At 46.5% G+C, this 23,312-nt stretch overlaps 1 protein-coding gene across 3 annotated transcripts in view; it reads left to right on the top strand.

Annotated features, from left to right (window-relative positions):
- LOC139054269 (probable E3 ubiquitin-protein ligase HECTD2) overlaps window positions 1-23,312 on the top strand; it is a 54,991-nt gene that overhangs the window by 13,186 nt on the left and 18,493 nt on the right. For 2 of the 3 annotated variants that reach the window (XM_070531017.1, XM_070531015.1), the window contains exons 2-6: window positions 17,213-17,499; window positions 21,699-21,801; window positions 22,173-22,262; window positions 22,382-22,446; window positions 22,563-22,608. In XM_070531017.1, coding sequence (XP_070387118.1) covers window positions 17,213-17,499; window positions 21,699-21,801; window positions 22,173-22,262; window positions 22,382-22,446; window positions 22,563-22,608 — 591 coding nt within the window. Of the gene's footprint in view, window positions 1-10,355; window positions 11,009-17,212; window positions 17,500-21,698; window positions 21,802-22,172; window positions 22,263-22,381; window positions 22,447-22,562; window positions 22,609-23,312 lie in introns of those variants that run through there. The other variant, XM_070531016.1, reaches the window with a different exon arrangement.

Genomic DNA, 23,312 nt, shown 5'->3' with positions numbered 1-23,312 from the left:
TGTGCACGGCACGTTTTCAAAGAAGTGTCCGAGTCCAACCACACTAACATATAACCACATAAACCCATGGAAAGGCACAGTTACACATTCACATTACACACACAGTCACATTATATAAAATGATATTTTATATATACAGTGTACACAATGGTTATGTACCATTCGCATGTGACAGAGGCGCTTTAGATAATTTTGTAGTGATGCTTAGAGATGTGTACACACAAAAATGATAGTGCATACAAGAGCACACACACACAGACACATAAATCACAGGCACCTACATAGATACACATTCAATGAATACTTTTTATGATTTTGCTACAAGAACCAGGCTGGTCAAAAATTAAGCCACACGCGTCTATCAGTCACTGACAGGAAACGGCATGACCTCTGTGGAAGGAATTCTTCTTCCCCAAGGAAGAACAACTCATCTGACAGAAACGACAGCAGCTCAGAGTAGATCCTCTCCAGAAGTGGAAGCAGGGCGCAGCGACGATGTCCCACGGCAACTGCCTCGCACCGGTTACGCTATAGACAACAGGCCCCATAGCAATTATAAGTCGGGCAAAGCGGCCACGTGAGCAGCGACCAGACGCAATAAAACGATCAACTACGAGGCCACGCAAACCAGTATGCATGGTCCTCCAAAATAGCCCAGCAACGACGCATTGCTTGTTGGATTCTTTAAGGGGGTCATTGGGCCACAGCGAAGATGGGATTATGTCCCACCAATATAGTCTGACACGCGTTGGGACCACTTGGCACCCTAGAAGCCACAATGAAGTCGCGTAGGTTGCCAGGCAGAAAGGACGCCGTTATCGCACCCCACGACCCATTAGTGGAACGTGCGCTGCGCGCTGGGGGAACCAGAGGAAGCAGTAAGGCTGACATTGTATCCACAACACAGTTTTCAATGACGTCTACATCAGGACATACCTGTTGTATGTGGCGATAAAATGCCACGGCCGAACAGTAAAATACAGGTGCGTTTAACACTTGTGGCCCGCGATGCAAGTGTACGCCCGGTAACATGTAACGAATTTTTGTGCCAAAGAAATAGCAGGCAAGTTCACGCATGGGACACTGAACACGTTGTAACAGGCGGATCAGAAATCGCAGAGCAAGCAGCCGGCAGCGGACCGACACGGATGGAAACGCGAATCCACCGCGAGTGCGTGGTTGTCCAAGCGCCGAGCGACAGACCAGTTCTGTATTGCCCGACCAGAACAAGGAACCAAGAAGGGTCTGCAAGGACCTAGTAACTCGTAATGGCGGCTGTATAACGTGACAAACGTACCACACCCGGCAGCAAAAATACAGACTGTGCTAAGTACCTTGTTTCTAATAGGGGTGAATCATACCTTTGAACATCCTGAATATTTCACCATACATCTTTAAGAATTAAGAGCCTAATAGAATCTGATATGCCATCACAGGTGTAATGAAGGCCTAAAATACGAATAGAATGGTTCTTTTGAAGACGGAAAGGGGAACTTAGGCGTGTGGGGGGGGAACCAATGAACAAATAACGACATTTTGAGAAATTTAGCGCAGCATCTGAAATATTTCCGTACTCAGCGAAAATTCGAAGGCTACGGGATAAGTTATCTTCATTCCTGAGATACAATGTGATGTCATCGGTGGAGGCTGTTACCTTCACAATACTGCTACCACGCAGTGGGCTAACTCTCTCAGTATCAAACGCAGAAATGACTCAAGGCTGAGCACAAAGAGTACTGGGGATAGACGGCAGCCTTGACGAATACCATGAATAACGCGAAATGATGCAATTTCACGACCATCAAGAAGCAATGTACTTCGGATATTTGAATAGGCATTCCTAATAAGTTCAACAAAATTTGACGACAAGCCAAACGAGGCAAGTATACTAGATATGTAACTATGTTCAAGGCAATCGAATGCCTGCCTTGTCTTGATCTAGTGAAACCAAGAGACCACGTGCTGACCTGGTCAGCGTGTACGTCATTATGTCGCGCGTAACGAATGAGAGACTCTGTATCTCTCTGCTAGGGACTGAGCATGCCTGATGGTGTCTTATTAAGGAAGGCATCAGGCTTCGCAAGCTTCGAGTGACAACAGCTGTGAAGGTTTTGCAGTCAACGTTGAGAAGCGTGATTGGCCTCCATTCCTCTGGATGAACTGATGATGGATCGTGCTCAAATATCAGCACAATGCGATAGTCGCGAAGACTAGCCGGGAACTCAGTTCCCAAAGCAGCGGCTGATAACAGGCACGAAAGTGGCACCAATACTTTCTCAGCAGGTATCGTCTGGTCCTGGGGCTTAGCCACGCCTCATGGAAGATAATTCCACTTCACCTCATCAGCTGACGGTCCTGCACAAAGACGGTCAGCAACCTCAAGTGGAACCTGAGGCAGCTAACTAAGCACTGTACGAGATGTTTGAGTACCATGACCCATTTGCATAGTCGCACGCGGCCTGTTTTCAAAATGCTTTACAAAGAGCGAATAATCACGTGTGGGAGGCGACATAAGAGGAAGTCCTCTTGTGGCTGCAGAACCGAATGTATTCCGCTGTCTAAAAAGAAGGTTTCTTGCAAAGCGCAGAACTTCAGGTTGTGCACACGTATTACGTCTGCATCGCCAAGCAGCAGCTGACAAAGACCACACTGCCATGAAGCGTTGTAAACGCCTCCGTAGCTCACGCTGCCATGACCGCGTCAGCGGAGTCAGTTGATTGACCCGAAGGGCAATACGGAATTTCGTGGCAGTATCCGGCAGTTCTTCTGACATACGTCGTTAGAGTGCACGTCCATCAACTGAAGAATGCAGACGCTACTGCATCTTGAGCACGTCCCATGATTCTGGGTCAGATCCAGAAAGACAGGCGCGCAAGTCTCTTGACGAAGAGCGCGAGCGCGTGTCATGTTAAACGCGGATGTCGAGGAGCCAAGGGCTTACTGATGAGAAAGGAGGGAAGCAAACTTCAAGCTTAACTACATTGTGGTCGGAAATATAAACAGGAGGTGAAGGTAAAGTTATCACATCATATCGTGAGACGTACTGAGCTAAATTGCTTGGCACATAGGCATAGTCTAACCTGCTTGACCACGCGCCACGTCCAAACAAATGAAGAACCATGAAAAAGTCGATGTGTATCCAGCAACGAAAAGTGCTGGACGAGAGGACACAACTCCAGTGCAATCAGGGCGACCCCAGCCTGGGCCTTGCACAACCTGATCTCGTGTCTAAAACACAATTAATATCCCCAACAAGCACCACGTGATGGCCGTCCAGGAAATACATACGTCCAGGTCATGAAAAAAATCATTAGACTTAGTGGACTACGCTGGTTCATAGATGCACAAAATACGTAACCTAAATGACTGTAGTACGCAATCAAATGCCAATATCCGCCGTGTTTCGTCATAAAAAAAATTACGATCTCGCAAGAGAGCTCTATTATTGCAAATGATAATACCGACTCCACTAGAGCGTGATGTTGAGAAAGAGGAAAAAGAACTTAGGTTGAAAGTGCGTTTGAAAGTAAGAGCATGTCCAATGGTGAAAAAAAAAATGTTTTTTTTTTGCAAACACAGAACGTTACAATTTTTGGCGTGGGCCACACTGATAATTTTGGCTTGCTTTATAGGACTTCGGTACCATTGTGCTTTTAATGAAATAATATTCAGGGTGTCAGACATATTTAGCTATAAAAGTAACACCGAATTGACCTGGTCGTGTTGTTCAAGTCAGCGCCCCGGGAACAAGTCCAGGGTACATGCACTACACACGTCACAGGGCACACTTCGACCGTCCCAAAGAAGGCCGAGGTTCCTTTGGTTGCTGTAACTCGGCAGGGCGATCCGGGGCGCCGTCCGACCTGTATATATAGACGCTGACGCCAGGGCACGCTTTACGTCTCGTGGGACCGCCATTTCTACGTCGAGCCCATCCAGGCTTGGCAAGAGTCCAGCGCTACTATCAACTACGAGGCTGAAGCTATTTTATGATGATGATACTGTCGGTAGTGGTTGGGATTTGGCATCCGGGGGCTCATTCAGACGCAAGGGCGCAGTGGCTTTTGCAGCAGATCCACAAATCGGATGCGGCGTTGTAAATGACGCAATTGAGGCGGGTGAAGCTACATCAGATTTCGTGAGTGTATCGAGCGTAGAAATCGTAGGGTCAGGTGCTTTAGCCATGTTTAAAATCTCGGTGCGATCAGGAGGATTGCAGCCTAAGTGGAGGCGCTATCGGCCACAGCGTGCGTGTCTTTCGCTGCCTTGGAGGCCAGCGAACATGGCGTGTTGGGATTATCCGAGCTGCATGCTTCTTTTTTGTCCATTGCCGACGCTGGTTGATGCGGTGTCAAAGCAATTTCTTTGGTTGCGGCACCACGCGCAGTCGCGACTGCAGCTGAGGCCGGCGGTAAGGGGGGGGGGGGTGAGGCTTCAGCAGCAGCGTCTGCGTATAAACCCCGCACAGGGCCCGCGACCGTAGGGTGACCGTCCCTGCAACGCTTACAAGGACGGTCACATCCGTCGCTTTCGTGGCCACGGATACCACAACGGCCACAGAACGCTGCGGTGCACTGTGCATGTACGGTAGTTGTTGCTGGAGCCACACCGATGACACACGCGGTGCGAGCCGCGGTACTGTAACGTCACACCATGACCAGGGACTCGCACGTAATTGGGGACAGGGGTTGTGGTGCTCATTTCCATCCGAACGAAGCGTGCGCCCGTGAGCATGCCACGTCGTCTGCTCACAAGACCAGCGTCGAGCGACAAAACTTTGCCGTATGATGATAGTGCCTGGACGAGGACTTCTTTCGGAACGAAGGACGGCAAGAGGCAGGTTACGTTGGTGACCTGCGGGCCGACGGGAAACGACCGGGCAACGCTCGCCAGCGATGTCAAGGCAGCCAGCGCCGACGATTAGAGTCATTTAAGCTATGCTCTTGACGGTGACTTGGAAATTGAGACCTCCCATGTGCTTAACGTAGTAAACTTCAGAGAGGCTAACTGTTGAGGCCGTCGCGTCGACGACGGTCTCGGGACCATTCCCAGTAGGGACAACAACATCGAAGACTTGGGCCTTCGAGGGAGTCCACGACGCTGTAGGGGCCATGGCGTGAGAGGTGGACGTCCCTGACTTGAAACACGCAGGGACGTCAGCAGACACTCTTCTTCCTCCTCTTCCAACAAAAAACATCGTGCAGCGTTTCTCCCGCGTCCAGCGATTCCCAGAAGACTTTCGGTTAAGCCCTCTGGAACAACACAAGTTACAATAGGCTATAAATTTATATAACTCTCCAGCTGGCACCAGTTCTGCTGTAGGGTTGGAACGTTTGACAAGTGAATTTTATTGTTGAATACAGTAAAAGCTCATACATGAGCTCGACGCATGGCGCACGTTCTTTATATCTGAACACATCAAGAATATGTGCCTACAGTATACTATGCGACAAAATACTTCCTTTTTCTTGGCTAACTTGGCCGTAAAAAAATGGGTGACCGGCAGTTTTCTGGGGTCATGAGTGCACTGCTGCCACAGCGTGGACAAAAAAAGGGTCTAAAGTAATGTTGAACATTCAATCTGAACCCTTAGCATTACTTCCAATACTGGACTCGTGCAGAATTTATATAAGTATATTAACTCAAGCACACTTTTGTACAATTTGTGTAGACTTGAATAAATATAAGAAGGAATGAAAGATGGACAAAACAAAGAATGAAAGATACAATAATTTTCATATACACATATGTACATTCTAACGTTCGAAATGGAGAAACTAACCTGTGACCTCGTGCTTAGCAGCACAATGTCATAGCAGCTAAGCCATCGCGGCGGGTACGCAAAATTCTGCTGCTTAACTCAGTCGTCTCAAAATGTCGATTTATGTGTGGCATCACCACAGGCCTCTATGTTAACGTGTACGTACTCAACCAATGTGCATATAATAAGGTAACTTGCTTGACCTCATGAACTCATCGTGAAAAATAAATTCAGCAAAGACAATTGATTGGCATCACTGTAAATTATGCATAGGGGTGGCCTGAACCCCCGGTTTTATCAGGCTCGGGAAGCCCGAGTCAGTGACAACCCGGACAACTGCTGGCTATACTCGGCTGAAAGCGCATGCGTGACTCCAGCGCAATACTTGACATGTGCTACCATCTCTTGATTATATGTATATGTGATGATGCGTCATGGAGGCGTAATTAAGCGCAAGCAGGCGCATGGCAAGAGGGGGATGACCTATGTGCAGCAATTGGGGAAAGAATAAAAAGGCTCGGCCTAGCAAGCGCGTCATCTGAATGTCAGTCAAACTGCTTTCGGAGGCGGAAAGCTATCGAAGGGCTTCATTTATATGTAATACTGCAGCTGATCACGCACAGGTACGTGACAAGCGCTACGCTACTATACTATAGTAAAGAACGGGTCAACGAACAGCTCGAGCGGGGCAGGTGAGCGACTCAGTGGCCGTTAAATGCCGGAAAATTCGAGCTTCTTGACTCTTCGTATTGCACGCGACGGTTTTTCGCGTCACACATTGCTGCTCTTTGCTCCAAAAGAACGCCAATAAATGAATAGAAAACGAAAAAGTTGAAACTTATTCAAGTTAAGCTATATAGACTTGGAACAGAATCAGAAGCAACTTGCGTGGCCCAACATATTTAGCACACGAGTGCTATATGAGCCCGGGGTCAGCAGGGCAAACGTTTTTTTTTTTCTCAGGAGCATTTTGTGACTGGCATGATTTACGAGTTCTCGCAAAGCGAGGTAGCTTGCAGCTACAAATCTCTTCCTACCCGCAATGCTTGCGTGTGCTGGTACTTTAATCGCGGTGACTATACATGCATGGAGGTCGAAATGGTAACATTGAACTGAAATCCGTTTGAAAACTTCTCGCTTGCCTATAAAGGGAGGGATAATTATTCGTATATGTCTGAGCTGCTGCGTTAAGATTTCCGTAGAAGCAGATGGGGTGTAGTTCCCGCTGTATACATATAACTTGTCGATTTAAGGAGAGATTATTCTTGTCCCGGCGTGCACTCTTCACCTAAATGGTAAGAAAACCTCCTACACAAAAATCAAGAACGCGAGTAACATATTACAGACGCATCCCCCCCATAAATATATATATATATATATATATATATATATATATATATATATATATATATATATATATATATATATATATATATATATATATATATATATATATATATATATATATAAAACATAAAACTCTTCACTTAAATGGTAAGAAAACCTCCTACACAAAAATCAAGAACGCGAGTAACATATTACAGACGCATCCCCCCCCCCCCCCATGTATATATGTATACATACGTATAGCCGGAGCAAACCGGCTCTCACCGGTTTGTTTTTCCGGCCATCACCAAGAAGGCCGGGACACAAATGCCTTCTTTATTTCCGCTGGTCTTCTAAATACCGCAGCGCACATGTAAGGCTGTTAGCTTTGCATAGTTGCAAAACATAAAACCGAAACAAATATTTCTTTCTGGGATACCCATTTATTAGCCGCTCGGTGAGGCCATGTCTGCATGCACGTCTTTTCGTCTTCGGGCTCGTGGCATGCGAAAAAGCGCTACGCTTTTACAAACTTCGTTTAATCGAATGTTCGCGTACAGCGTGCTAATGGAAAGAGAGCAGAAAAAAGAGAAGACCGTCAAAGCGAGATGGCGCACAGACTGCAGAGAAAAGGGGATAGCCTCACGGCCACGTCTCTAATAACTGTCAGCGGAGAGAGTCCGTGAATGTCATGTCGAGGGCCGAGCACGTTGTTTCCTGGCTGCATACAGCTACATCGTGCCGATTGCCTCTTTCATTTGTACACGTCGGGCAGCGCGCGCACGCTCCCGAGGTTCGCATCTTATCGAGTGACCTCTGCATTCTGCATATTTGATGCGTTTTCGCTCATTGACATGTACGCGTGGACGACCGGCTATGCAAGTAAAAAAAGAAAGAGAGAGAGAGAGAGAGAGAACGCGGGAGGGGGGGGGAGAAGCGGAAGAGAGGTAGGGGAAGGGGGGTCAGGAGGCGGTAACAGCCGAATTCGCCGAAAAGAGAGGAAAAGAGGTCATTAGAGAGGCATCGGTTGTTCGAATGCTGCACATTCGATTGGCGCAGTCTCCTAGACAACCGCAGCGTAAACAAGATCGACGCTGCTGAAGCGAAAAAAGGAATGGGAAAATGAGGCTACGCAATCAATGCTACTCGTGTTCGTTGGCGGACAGGACGTCCACATAGGATTGTTTTCAAGTCAGGTATAAAAGTACTCTTCCGTGTAGAAAACGCACGACGTCTGCTGACACTTAACAGAAAAAAAAATACAGAGAGAGAGAGAGAGAGAGAAAATGCTGGCAATCATGGCACATGGCGAAGTGCTTCTCTTTATATCAATAGAATCCCGATATTGCGGCACTTAGTTGACATGAGGCCACCGGCTCTTCCAACGTTAGCCGTAATGGTAGAGCGACTTGCACACCATCAAAACTTTTGTTTGAGGAAATGCTCAAACGGAGCACAGGACGCAGAGGTGGACAACTATTGTAAACTCTCTTCTTCTTTACCTGTAAACACTGAGGTCGTTCTATACGGAAGAAGGACGGAACAAGAGTTTCGGCTGACGGCCCTCCTCTCATTAGCGAAATGTACAGATTTTAGGCATCTAAATTATTCTTGGAAAGGACAATGGTGTCCTAACCGGCAATTGGAAGTACCATTTACAAGGCAGCCCGTTGCCGTATTCCAACACTTTACTTGCACAGATGTGGTCTAGATAATCCCCTTTATGCTGGGGATATTTTTATTATCGTGCCGGCGGTTTTCTACTCATCGAAAACGATGTCTAGAAATTCCGCTTGGAAACCCAGGACTGCCTTTAAGCAGTGCCGTTATACTCTTGCTTGGAGCAACGGCATCAGGATATAGCCCCAGGAGCGTTTTCCCAGCCATTTATCATTTCCTACGTCTCACAAAAAGTCTGTTTTATTAATATTTCGTAGTTTCCATAATTGATGTGCTTCTCCTTCAATTTAGAAAATTCAAAAATAAAAACACGAATCAGAGCTAAAATATTACTAATACTATTACTCAAAATTTAACTTGCTCATGTTAAAGTACATCCTTTACTTGACGTATTTCAGTAATACGTTGTTGTTACTACTCCTATCAAGGCACGGCTGACTATCATATTAAACACTACTTTATCTCATTTATTAACAGTTTATTTTTCATCTTGGGTTATTCATTCATTTTCCTTTTGTGTGTTATTTATCTATTAACCAATTTATTTCATTTTTCAGTCATCTTACCGCCCGATTCGTGGCCTATCCACGGTAGTGGGTTTGGTCCATTAATTGAGGCTTAATCTTCATCATCTTCTTCATCATCATCATCATCATCATCATCATCATCGTCGTCGTCGTCGTCGTCGTCGTCGTCATCATCATCATCATCATCATCGTCGTCGTCGTCGTCGTCGTCGTCGTCGTCGTCGTCGTCGTCCGTGCATGTTTCACATCAGGGACGTCCACCTCTCACGCCATGGCGCCTACAGCATCGTGGACTCCCTCGAAGTCCCAAGTCTTCGATGTTGTTGTACCTACGGGGAACGGTCCCGAGACCGACGTCGACGCGACGGCCTCAATAGTTGGTCTTTCTGAGATCTGCTGCGTTCAGTAAATGGGAGGCCTTAACTTCCAAGTCACCGTCAAGAGCATGGCTTCTATGAATCTAATCGTCGATGCTGGCTGCCTTGTCATCGGTGGCGATCGTTGTCTTGTCGTTTCCGTCTACCCGCAGGTCACCAACGTAACCTGCCTCTTCTTGCCGTCCTTCGTTCCGAACGAAGTCCTCGTCCAGGCACTATCGGCAAGGTTCTATCTGGCGACGCTGGTCTTATGAGCGGACAACGTGGCGTGCTGACAGGCACCCGCTTCGTTCGGATGGAAATGAGCGTCACAACCCCTGTCCCCAATTACCTACGAGTCCCTGGTCATGGTGGGACGTTTCCCTACCGTGGCTTGCAAAGCGTGTGTCATCGATGCGGCTCCAGCGACCACTACTGTGCACAGTGCACCACAGCGCTCTGTGGCCGTTGTGATATTCATGGCCACGAAAGTGACGGATGTGACCGTCCTTGTCGGCATTGCGAGGATGGTCACCCTAGAATCGTGTGTCCTGTGCGGCGTTCATACTCAGACGCTACTGCTGGAGTCTCCCCCCCCCCCCCCCGCTTACCGCCGGCGTCAGCTGCTGTCGCGACTGCGCGTGACGCCGTAACCAAATAGATTGCCTTGACACCGCATCGACCTGCGTCGGCAAATGACAAAGAAGAAGCATGCAGCTCGGGCAATCACAACACGCCATGTTTGCCCGCCTGCCTGACCGAAAAATAAGACCGTGCTATTGATGACGTGGCCGATTGCAACACGCCATGTTCGCTGGCCTCCCAAGCAGCACAGGACACGCATGCTGTGGCCGATAGCGCTTCCACTTGGGCTGCTACCATCGATCCTCCTGATCGCACCGATGTTTTAAACATGGCTAAAGCACCTGACCCTACGATTTCTACGCTCGATACACTCACGAAATCTGCTGTAGCTTCACCCGCCTCAATTGTGTCGCTTACAAAGACGCATCTGTTGGATTTCGATGAGCCTTCGGCTGCCGAAGTTGCTGGCGGCGATTATATCAACCCCGTAGCCCTACCGCTAACGACATCATCAGAAAACAGCTTCAGCCTCGGAGTTGATAGCAGTGTTGGATTGTCGACAAGCTTGAATGGACTCGACGTAGGAACGGCGGCCCCACGAGTAAAGCGTGCCCATGCGTCGGCCTCTGGCTCGGACGGCGCCCGGGATCGCCGCGCCGAGTTACAGTGACCAAAAATACCTCAGCCTTCTTCGAGAGAGTCGAAGAAGTGACGTGTGTACTGCATGTCCCCTGGACTTGTTCCCGGGGCACCGACTTGAACAACACGACCAGGTCAGTTCGGTGACACTTTTAATTAAATATGGCTGACACCCTGGATAATATTTTATTAAACACAGGGGTTCCGACGTCCTATAAAAGAGGCCGAAATTATCAGCGTGGCCGGCGCTAAATATTGTGACATTCTGTGCTTGCAAGAAACACATTTTTTCACCATTGGACATGTTCTTGCTTACAAACGCACTTTCAACCTAGATTCTTTTTCCTCTTTCGCTATACCACGCTCTAGTGGAGTCGGTATTATTATTTTCAGTAGTGCTCTCTTGCGAGGTCATCATTTTTTTTTATGATGGGGCACGGCGGATATTGGCATTTTATTGCGTGCTATCTTCATTTATGATACGTATTTTGTATTACATGTTTGGTTGCGTATTTCTACGACCCAATGCAGTCAACTAAGTCTAATAATGCCCACCCTGAAGTTCTGCGCTTTGCACGAAACTCGCTTTTTAGACATCCGATTGCATCGATTCTGCGGCCCCAAGACAACTTCCCGTTATGTCGCCTACCGCGCGTGATTATTCGCTCTTTGTATCGCATTTTGAAAACGTGTTGCGTAGTACTATGCGAATGGATTATGGTAACGTAGAAATGCTTATTGGGCTGCCTCAGGTTCCGCCTGAGGTCACTGAACGTCTTTGTGCATGACCGTCAGCTGATGCGGTGAAGGCAGCATTATCTTCCATGAAGCGTGGCTCGGCCCCAAGGCCGGACTGGTTACCCGTTGAGTTTTATCGAATGTTCTGGGAAGATATTGGTGCCACTTTCGTGTCTGTTATCCACCGCTGCTTTGAGAACTGAATTCCCGTCTAGTTTTCGCAACGGTCGCATTGTGCTGATACCTAAGCACGATCCATCATCAGTTCGTCCAGAGGAATGGAGGCCAATCACGCTTCTCAAAGTTGACTAGAAGACCTTCACAGCTGTTGCCACTCGACGCTTGGGAAGCCTGATGCCTTCCTTAATAGGACACCTTCAGCAATGCTCAGTCTCTGGCAGAGAGATACATAGTCTCCCGTTCGTTACGCGTGATATAATGACATACACGCTGACCAGGTCAACACGTGGTGTCTTAGTTTCACTAGATCAAGAAAAGGCATTCGATCGCCTTGAACATAGCTACATATTTAATGTACTGATCTGTTACGGCTTTTCGTCAAATTTTATTGAACTTATTAGGAATGCCTATTCAGATATCCAAAGGACATTGTTTCTTGATGGTCGTGAAAGTGCACCATTTCCCGTTACTCGATTGTGGTGTTCGTCAAAGGTGCCCTGTATCCCTAGTACTCTTTGTGCTCAGCCTCGAGCCATTTCTGCGCTCGGCAATGAGAGACTTTTACGTGTGCGGTCTCCCACTGCCTGGTAGCGGTGTTGTGAAGGGGACAGCTTTTGCCATGGCATCGTATTGTATCTCAGGAATGAAGATAGCTTATCCCGTAGCGTTCAAATTTTCACTGAATACGGAAATATTTCAGGTGCCGCGCTAAATTTTTCAAACTCTCATTATGTGGTCATTGGTTCACCACAGACACGCTTAAGTCACCTTTTCCGTCTTTAAAAAAGCGATTCTATTCGTATTTTAGGGCTTGATTACACCTATATGGCATACTAGACTCTCTGTGGCTCTCAATTCTTGAAGACGGAAGGCGGAATATTCAGGATGTTCAAGGGCATGATTTACCCCTATTAGAAGGTACTTAGCACAGTTTGTATTTTGCGGCCGAGTGTGGTACGTTTGTCACGTTGTACAGCCGCCATTACAGGTAACTAGGTCCTTGCAGACCCTTCTTGGTTCCTTGTTCTGCTGGTCGGGCAGTACACAACTGGTCTGTCGCGCGGCGCTTGGGCAACCACGCTCTGGCGGTGGGTTCGCGTTCCCATCCGTGTATACCCGCTGCCGGCTGCTTGCTCTGTGATTTCTGCTCCGCCTGTTATAGCGCGATCGGTGTCCTGCGTGCGAACTCGCTTTCTATTTCTTTGGAACTAAAATTCGTTACATGTTACCGGGCGTGCACTTAACTCGCGGACCACAAGTGTTAAACGCACTTGCATTTTACTCTACGGCCATGGCATTTTATTGCCACATACTTCAGGTATTTCCTGATGTCGACGTCCTCGAAAAGCGTGTTGTAGATACAATGTCAGCCTTACTGCTTCGTCTAGTTTCCCCAACGCGCCGCGCACGTTCCAATAATGTGTCGTGGGGTGCGATAAAGGCATCGTTTGTGCCCGGCAACCCTACGCGACTTTCAAGGTGTGACAGGCTATATAGAGCGGTTGGCCGTAGTCCCATCTTCGCTGTGTCGCACTTGCGCCCTTCAAGAATCCAATAAACATGTACGGCTGCAATACGTCGTTGCCAGGGTATTTAGGAGGGCCGTGCATACTGGTTTCCTTGGCCGTAAACCTAACCTCTTTATTACATCTGGTCGCTGCTCACGTGGTCGCTTCACGCGACTTTTAATTGCTGCAGGCCCTATGGTCTATGGCGTAACCGGTGCGAGGAAGTTGCAGCGGGACATCGTCGCCGCGCTCTGCTTCCACTTCTGGGGAGGCTCTACTTTGAGCTACTGTGGTTTCTGTCTGAGGAGTTGTTGTTCCTTGGAGAAGAAGAGTTCCTTTCACAGAGGTCATGTCGTTTCGTGTCGGTGGCTGATGGACGCGTATGGCTTAATTTTCGACCATGGCCTTGTTCTTGTAGCCAGGTCATCAAAAGTATTCGTTTAATGTGCATAGAAGGTAGGTGCCCGTGATTTCTGTGTGTACGTGCTCTCGGATACATGATCATTTTTGTATATACACATCTCATAGCATCACCATAAAATTATGTAAAGTTTCTCTGTCACATCATCATTGTACATAACCATTGTGTACACTGTACCGTATATTGAACATCATTCTATACATGGTACAATTAGTTTGTGTCTAACTGTGCCTTTTCATGGGTCTACGTGGTTATATGTTAGTGAATGAGGACTCGGACGCTACTTTGAAAACGTGCCGTGTGTACAATGCTTAGTTTTTTTGTATATGTTATCATCCTGCTGTAATTGTGCTGTGATTGTGACTTAGTGTTCCTATCGTCTCTTGTTGAAATAAACGTTTTTCTTAACATAACAACACGGTCGTTCTGTGAGATAAATGATGTGCCGCTAAGAGCACAAAAATAACAATAAAAAAGATCTTGCCAGTTACTTTTGCATTCGAGAGTGGCTAAACACAATAAATGCTTTCGGCGAAGCAAGTTACCACACAATGGCTGCCTTTGATTGCGCGACAGCTTCTTTGCCACTTGAGCAACTTTCTGCGTGGTTGTTTGTTGGGAATGGCGTTTCTAACCTAAAAAAAGGTGATTGCCGAAAGATGCGGTGAGGAAGAGAACGACGGGTTTGGCGTGAGTGAGTGTGTTCGTCAGCGAGTAGACGACGGAACGGTCGTGAGGCCCATGAAGCAGAGGCCGAATTCAAAAAGCTTGCTTCGTAAATGTTCTGTGATTGCCATTGCCCGGCCGCCTTCGCTAGTTGTATATCCGGCAGCAGCATTGACTGGAATTTTCTTTTATGAACAATTCCAACGCAAGAGCCTTTTTGTGAATACGTGTCCAGTATATATAGCTATCTGTACTTGCCGTACATATGTGCCGGTGACTGGCTTTGTCCTCTACAGAATGCCGCAATGGGACGGCAAAATGTACTAAATATCCTGTTTGCGAATATTATCTGCTTCAGGCGCATAGTTCTTTCATTAAAGCAATGCTCCCAAGCACCAAGCTGGGGGTCCTCACTGTTGTGCAGATAGTTGCAACATATAGTACGTACCTCTGGCGGCGAAAGTACCATGCTAGCTAGACGGCAGACATGAACGACGTCGCGGGAAGGCTAAACTGAAGAAGCGAGAGGCCTAACCCGAGCGATCTCGGAAGTTAGGTTAGTCACCTGGAGAAGGACGCAATGGGGATCGGAGTAGCGCGGCAGCAGTTTTTTCGAGAAGCCCGACGATTGGACAGCAAGGAAGTCGGTGTTAGGAGGAGGAGTGTAATACATGACGCAACTTGATGTACCTGTTCAGCCTGAGCATTGACGTCGCAGGTGTGCCCCGTCACAGTATCTTGAGAGATGGACACGATAGTGTCGAAGTGTCATATATGATCGCGACCGTGTAAGAGACGAAGTGGCGACTAAACTGCGATGTCTTAATGAGAATAATTGTTCTGATTAATGAACAGTTCATTCGGGTTTGTCGATATCGGAATGAATATCCGAATATAAATACCTCAATGAGAGAGCTAGAGAGGGTAAGGAAAGGCAGGGAGGTTAGCTAGACTTTGTCCAGTTTACTACCATACACGTGAGGACGGGAAGTGAAAGAGAGAGATAGAGACAGGCGTTCATATTACTCGCGCCCATTAGACACGGCGCAGCGTGTCTGCAGCGGGACACTCAAGTCCATTGCCACCATGTATAGTAGGAGAGCTCGTGTGGCTTTCTAGGCTTATGAGGGGTGAGGTCAGGCACCCAGGATCTTAGTTCAGTAAAAGACCGATGGATCCAGTCGGCTCAAGGCACTCTAAAGATTTTGACCGAGGCAGATGTGAACAGTGGCAGAGGTGACTGATAGTTTGTGAATCTGAATTATCTGAATATGATTTGAATGAACACGTCTGCAGGAAGTTCGAACCGAGAACTATAAAGCTTATGGGGTTTATCGCGCCCAAACTGCGCAGGGGGTTATGAGGGACTCTGCAGCGGAGGGCTCAGGATTCATTTTCACCACGTGGGGTTCTTCAACGTGCACCCAATGACAGGCGTTTTATTGCATCTTGTTTTATTGGAATGGGGCCGGCACGGCCATGATCAAACTCTCGACCTCTTGCTCAGCAGCAGCTCAACGCTATAGCCACTGAGCCATCGCGGCGCGTAGGCCATACGTTTAGAAGCCGTTGTTGCCAACCGCTTTGCCCATTCGAAACAAGTTACAAGGAAATGCCTTTGCCAAACAGCATGAAAAGGGTGTGTGAACGCAGCATGCATTTTAATCATTTGTTCTTGCTGTTCGCCCACAGTGTCTTGTGGTATTAGAATGCGGTATGTGTAGCGGGAGAGTTTAACAAGGATATCACTTGAATAAAAGGTCATAGATGCTGGTTGAACGCTTCCATAGATCCGGGTACTTGCAGATTTCGATATGTGCTATTGACCAAGTCCTCCTCAGGCAAGCTAAGAAGTGGCAGGACAAGGAAGGAATCGGTAGGCGGCAACGAAGAGTGGTCGTTTTCCTTTATATGCTTGACAATTCTCGTAGACTGCCGGACTAAGCAGCTTCAGCTGGCACTACCAATCACCTGAAGATGGTATACGCTCAACCCACGTTCTTCGTGGTTTACTGGATCCCAGTCACGTGTGGCAGAAGTTGCACAGGTCAGACGGACAGATGCCTAAGCGATCAGGTAGGGGAGCATGACGACCGACTTCGCAAGGGAGGCGACAGTACCTTGACACTGCATTGTAGAGGTTTTGGGTGCTCGCCGCAGTTTGATATTTGCGCAACTACAAACTGCGACGGGTGCAAGTGCACGCAAGAAATGATCATAACGGCAGAAATTCATTCCTGCGGGGAGACAATTGCTCCAGGATTCCGTATTTATATTAATCTCGCAAATAAATGTTGTACCTGCATGCAGATGTCCTCGAACGCTTATATATATATATATATATATATATATATATATATATATATATATATATATATATATATATATATATATATATATATATATATATATATATATATATATATATATATATATAACAGTTTCCCACAACGCCAAATTTGTACTCCATTTATATACGGTAATGCAATTTTTTGCAAGCCTTCTTCATGCAGAAGCTGTAGAATTGCCCTGTACAACTCATTGTGCACTAATTACAGCATTATTCAGCATTTATCTTAGTTTTCGTATTAAAAAAACAGTTTGTGCATATATATACTTCTACAAAAGAAACTTTCAATGAACATTAGTTATAAAGGCGTCTTGTTTGTTTCACGTGTCGATTTCGCTACTGTCCCATCCTTAGCGCGCTGTTGTAAGTTTTAAGTATATGAATTCGTCCAGATTCACACCCTGTCGCCTTCAACACTTTGGGTGGTCTCGTCCAGCTGCACGGCGCTCATAATCCTTATTGACCGTGCACGCAGGATTCTCAGCGGCCGCTGGTGCGTGTCACTGGCTTCGGGCCGCTCATCACAGACAGCCTGGGCGCTATCCACGCGTACATCACAGGTCTCATCCTGCGGCCCCCTTCGCCGACTGCGCTCTACTCGTCGCTGCCGCCCGTGCAGCACGACGCCGAGCGCCGGCTGTGCACGCAGAGCGCGGGCTCACCGCCGGAGCCCGCAAAGGACACCGGCTCGGTTTACGGTCGCGAGCAGCTGCTGCCCGAGCCCGAGTACCCGGTGCGCCGCAAAAACATCCGCGAACTCAGGCAAGTGTTGTGTGACTTGGGATGCACTTTGTGCCGACGGCGTCGGGGAGTTACATACGCTGAGTTGAACGCAGAACACAATGAAAAGTGTCAAGGTTAGTTGTTGCCACTGTCGGCGCGCCCCCCTCCCCCAATCCCAAGATAAATGAATAAAACGAAGAAAGAAAAATTAGAAGAAATTCACGTTAGCACTTCCCATCGCTTCATTACTTCGCAGAACTTAAAGATGATGAGCAAAAGTGTCGACAAAAGTGCCGCGCGAAACAACTTATTTATCAGCCCCCAAACAGTATACTCAGGCATTACACTATATATACACTAAAAGCGTAACTGAGATCTGTCCCTACAAGACGAGCGAGGCATCACCACGAGCCAGTGCTGGGCAATATCGAAGATACATGTATCTGAGATACTATCTTAGATACTCTTTGGGTATCTTGTATCTGTATCGTGATACGTCTGGCAAGACGTGTATCTGTATCTGTATTTCTGATACTTTAAAATGTATCATGTACCTTAAGGCCAAAGATACTGGGCTATCGCAACATCACTGTGTGGAACGTTGGCTTAAATCCGCTTCTCAAGCTGATACTGCTGCCACTAAGCCACCTGAATAAAACTAAAGGCAGCGAGATTACTTTATCTTTCGGACAGCGCTGTTGCTGCTGCACACCTGTCCGATGAATCGGTATTGCCGTTAACGGTAGTACGTTTAGGGACAAGGTTAAAGTCCACAGTGGCTGTTAAGAATCGCAAGCGACCACCCCACGTTTGTTGCACCCATGGCTGGAGGCCCGACGACGCAAGAGAGAGAGGGAGCCGGCGAACGGACGAGGGGCGCCCCGCTGGACTAGCGTCCCGGGCGGCGCCTCGACCCGCTGCCTGATCCGTGCCACCGGGTTTTCGGCGGACCACCTGCAGAGTGCGAATCGCCGGCACCTCCTAGAGGGACGATGGCGTCGATGCGGCCAACGGAGAACTTGGATTTTGTCTTTCTTCTCTTTTCCTTTTCTCTTCCCTTCGATCTGTCTTTTGTAAGATAAACCAGTCTCGAAACGCGTCCCAAGAAGTGAAGTTCTTTCCTTTGACGCCGTCCAGCTTAGTTAACGCACGGCAAAAGTTTGCAGTCGTCCAAGAGCGACAGTAATTAGAGTCAGCCATCGGCACGAGTATTGATTCACAGTTGTATTTGCGCCATCGTGCAGAGGCTTAATTAATTAATTAGATGGCGACCCGCTATAGCTGGTCGGCAAGCAGACCAGCGACTCCCATCAATTAAAAAAGTGACAAGCAACAACTGCTGACAGCACAGCCTGTAAAGAGCTTTCATGTTAAGCAGCTAAAGAAACCCCAATAAGTTGTTTCGGAATGAAAATATTATAGTTTGAGCAAGACAAACAAAAATTTCTAGGTACTAACAGACATTTCATTCCAATGCAACAAGATTGGTCGCAGTTGTTACATTTCCAAGCAAACATTTTAGTGCATACGCGTGTGCTCGTACATTATATAGATATTTAATAAGAAATTTGCGAATCTATCGAAGTATCTTAAGATACAAATGGAAAGTATCGTATCGGATACAATAATTGCGGTAGTATCTTGTATCTGTACCTCAAATACTTGTTGCCCGAGTATCTGGTTTCGTATCATGATACAATTGTAAAGTATCTTTTCCCAGCCCTGCCACGAGCACTCTTTATCCCCATGCAACCCCAGAACTTAGACATTTAAATACTCGTTTTTTTTTATTTCCGAACAATAAGTGAGTTGAACAAACTGCTCCCAACCTTAAAGAAAGAATTGAAATTATTCATAATGTTGAGTTTTGGTACACTAGTGAGTTTCCATATTGTTTGTTTAAACACAACGTTGTCCCTCCTGCTTGGGCCTATCAATGCCTGCAGTATTATGTAAATGAATGAATGAATGAATGAACACTTAGGCTGAGATCATGATGTATGTACAGGGGTGGTCAAATGTTTCCAGGCCACAGCTTGCGCGAACACGTTGACTTAGTGCCAATGTGACGTGTCATGTATCGGATTATAAGAGCCTCAAGGTTTTTGTGAAGAGGGTACGGGACACTGTTTCTCAGCACCCACAGCTTCCGAGTGCCAAAATTACTCCAGGAGCTCCGCGACTTGCGTGAGAGTGCACGTTGTCGAACACGCTATGGCCTGGGAACTTTTTACCGCCCCTGTACATTGTAGGTGTGCGTGTTCAGCCGACGCGGTACATGTCCTAATATGAGGCTGCATGGCCTCATCGCTAGAAATGAGCTTTTTTTCCGCTCTTGCTTTGGTTTCCAGACCCGCAATGGTATATACAGGGTGCCCCTCGTAACTTTAGGCAAACATTAAAAATGTGCAAATGCCACGTAGCTGGACAGAACAAAGGTAATGTTATTTCACGTCGTTTGAGCATACTCAGATAATTGTGTTTCCATTCCGCGTAATTACATAGTTAGTCTTAATTAATTAATCAACTTCTCAAATATTATAGTTAGACGAAAAGCGTCAATTAGAAAATGGTAGAGCAACATTAAAAACTCTCGATACAAGCTTCTGTTGCTCAATACATGCTACATAAAAGTGTTTTTGCAAGCGTGAAAGAAGCCAGCGAGTACACGCAGAATTGCCGCGCGACTGGCCACTCGTGGCACTTTGCGTGTATTCGCGGGCTGCTTTCGTGGGATACATCGTATAATGAGCGTAAGTTTGGGCATGTATGAGAAATATATGGTAGGGGAGGGAGTGTCGTCAGAATTAAAAAAGAATGCATAAACGCCGCCATAGTAGTCTAAGTATGCGTAAGCTTACCCCCAAATTTCAGTTGGCCCACCCCAAATTTCAATTTTACTCACCCCATAATTTCAAGTTGGCCCACCCAAAAATTTCAAGTTAGTCCACCCCAAAGCTTAAGTTGGCCCACCCACAAATTTCAAATTGGCCCACCCACAAATTTAAGTTGGCCAACGCCCAAATATGAAGTTGGCCCACTCCCAAATACTAAGTTGTCCCACCCCCAAATTTCAATTTGCCCACCCCTACTATAGGCTTCCCCGTGCATTTTATATGGAACCATATGCAGGGTGTTTCACCTAACATGAACCCAGGATTTTGAAAAGTCGTTAAACGCAACTGAATGAAACCAAGGACGCATGGTTTGCCGTCACGTAGCACTCCTTAGGGTATTTTTTATATTCCACTTAATTAGTTAATTAACTAAGATCAGTTATGCAAAATTTTTAATATTAACTTCAGGGCCAAGTGCATTTCGTTACCTTGTAGAGGGTATTCTAAAACGATCGATTCAATTTTTTTGTGGCAACATACATGTTGCGAGGTGATTTTTTTCCTTCGTTTAAAAGAAAGCCGCGAAATATGAGATAAAACCACGTGACTGCGCTCGTGCGCTATTGCGATTTTGCTGGTGTACTCGCCAAAGAATGCTTACGCATAATAACAGCGATTAGCATGCAAAGTAACCTGTCAGTAATAAGTACCATATAATGTGGACAATACATAGTCCGCACCCGGTGTATAGTCCGCAGGGGGCAAGTTGAGCCAAAGAGAGAGAGAGAGAGAGAAAAAGAGAATTGTTTTGTTTTTGTTTTTATAATCTCCTAGGGTCCACAGGGACGAAGTTTGACTGAATTTTTTTTTAGCTTTCCTGCAACCAGTGTACAGCGCGTGTAAACATTATTCAGTGTCAGTATGCCCTACCACATCCAGTATTCAGTATACACGACTCAGCACCGTCAAAAGTGTTATTGTGTTTTGTGTGTATATAAAGTTGCGCATAAATGCGTAGCGCATTTTCCCATCGAGGTGTTGCGCATGTCTGTGCTCGCTAATCCAAGCACTGAAATGTAACTACTTCAGGTATCACAAGCAGCATTCGCTTGCATATCACGAGCTGCCAGTATGAGCCGAAAAAAAGTACTCGTCTTATGCAGCGACGATGATTGCAGAGCTGATTTCTCATTGTGGTTTAGCGCGGCAAAAATTTGCAGCCGCAGCCTGACCTCGTTTGCGTCAAGTGCGCCTCCGATCTTCAAAAATTAAATTATGTATCGTCCGCTGCCGTAGATAACCCGCACACCACTAAATTTGAACTTATAAAGCTTGCATAGTCCGCGGACTGTAACCCAGAAAATACAGTACTTTATAAATACTCTGTCCTCCGCCTCACAGGGAAATCGTTGAAGAAGGTCGGGCGTCGTGCTGCTTTGCCAAGGTGCAGGAGTTCTACGAGCAAACGTTCAGTTCCCTAGTTGAGCTGAATGCACTATTTAAGGTGAGTTATTTGGACTTCCACTGCCGTTTAATATCAAATGCCGCACTTTGTTAAAGAAATGAACAAAAAATGTATGCGATAAGCATAGTCTCACACGATAACCTTCTAACATAACGTTCAATTGACATTCGTGTCTCAAGCTCGAGAAATATTACCGCCAGCACTCTATAGGAACTTTTCCGGCATTTCAGTGGTATCGATAATAAAATAATCAAAGGAGACGGCTGACAATTTGAAGTGTTTTTACACCATTTCACACATTTGCTGAAGCTTTCCGCTGTTTATTTTTATCGCTCGGACCCACTTTGCAACGAATTATTACAATTGATGTTAACCTTCAAGTGGCTCACATAGGTTGTTGACTTTTCCAGGAAAACCCAAATCAGGATGATGCAAAGCTTGAAGATCCGGAGATCAAAATCGACTTGTTGCATGCGGTGTATGACACCCTAGAAGAGCTGGTGGGTGTTTTTATCACGTTTCAGCCCGTTGGTCGTCATTCTGTGGTTTCCCTTCGTTCAATTATGCTGTGTAGATTTCTATAGCTTATATTATTTTAATTATATTATTTATTTTGCAGCCAGCGTACGTGAGCAAGGCGGTTTTAAAAGGAATTATTAACTCGTTACTAGCTACAGACATCAGGTAATTATATTCGTTGCCTAATCGTACGTGCTCGTGACAGTAACAATCCAAACACTCAACCAGTCTTTCCGACAATAATACCACGCTTGAAAATATCTATGTCTTCTTTGTTTCAGATTAAAGACAAAAGATGACACGCGAGCTGTATATATTCTGCTTCAGGTATAGACAAGTTTTGTGTTCATGTTACCTTGGGCGCTATATCGTAAAGTTATTTCAAACTTTTCTATTCCATTTCTGAAATCAGCCCTCCATGATTGGTCAAAAAGTTTTCGACCCCCCCCCCCCCCCCCACTTCGCTTGTCTCTCACGCGACATCACGAAAACCGCCAGAACGCTCTATCTGATAGGATGTGTGTACACTGATTATGCATGATTATACCGAACGAAAGAAATATATTATTTCTGATTCGACGCATTTTTCGCCATTAGCCCTCTGCTATTGGTGAAACGTTCTCGCGCTGCGCCCACTTCGCCTGTCTGTCACGCGACGTCACAAATCCGCCAAAACTCAACGCGTCAAAATGACTTGTACACGTTAAAGACGCATTAATATGCAGAACAAAACTGAATCTTTTTCTGAATAGCCGGAGACTGCCCCTTATCGAAACGAATAAATGATGGCTTCCCGCAGATTGCTCTGGCACTAGCTACTCCGAGCGGCCGGGGAACATGGATTTATTTGCATATAATAAACATTTTTCCGTGGCAGTATAGCGTTATCGAGCCCTTTCGGCACGTATACGATATCAATTTGAAAATTCTTCTTTGCTGAGAATCCATTCTGGCGGCATTTTGAATGTTCCGTTGCAAGCCGCCGCGATTTTCGACGAGCCAGTGCAAGGAAAATAAGGGGAAGCGGACCG

The sequence above is a fragment of the Dermacentor albipictus genome, chromosome 1, assembly GCF_038994185.2.
Source record: "Dermacentor albipictus isolate Rhodes 1998 colony chromosome 1, USDA_Dalb.pri_finalv2, whole genome shotgun sequence".
Taxonomy (NCBI): domain Eukaryota; kingdom Metazoa; phylum Arthropoda; class Arachnida; order Ixodida; family Ixodidae; genus Dermacentor; species Dermacentor albipictus.
This window is presented reverse-complemented; position numbering and strand designations above follow the sequence as displayed.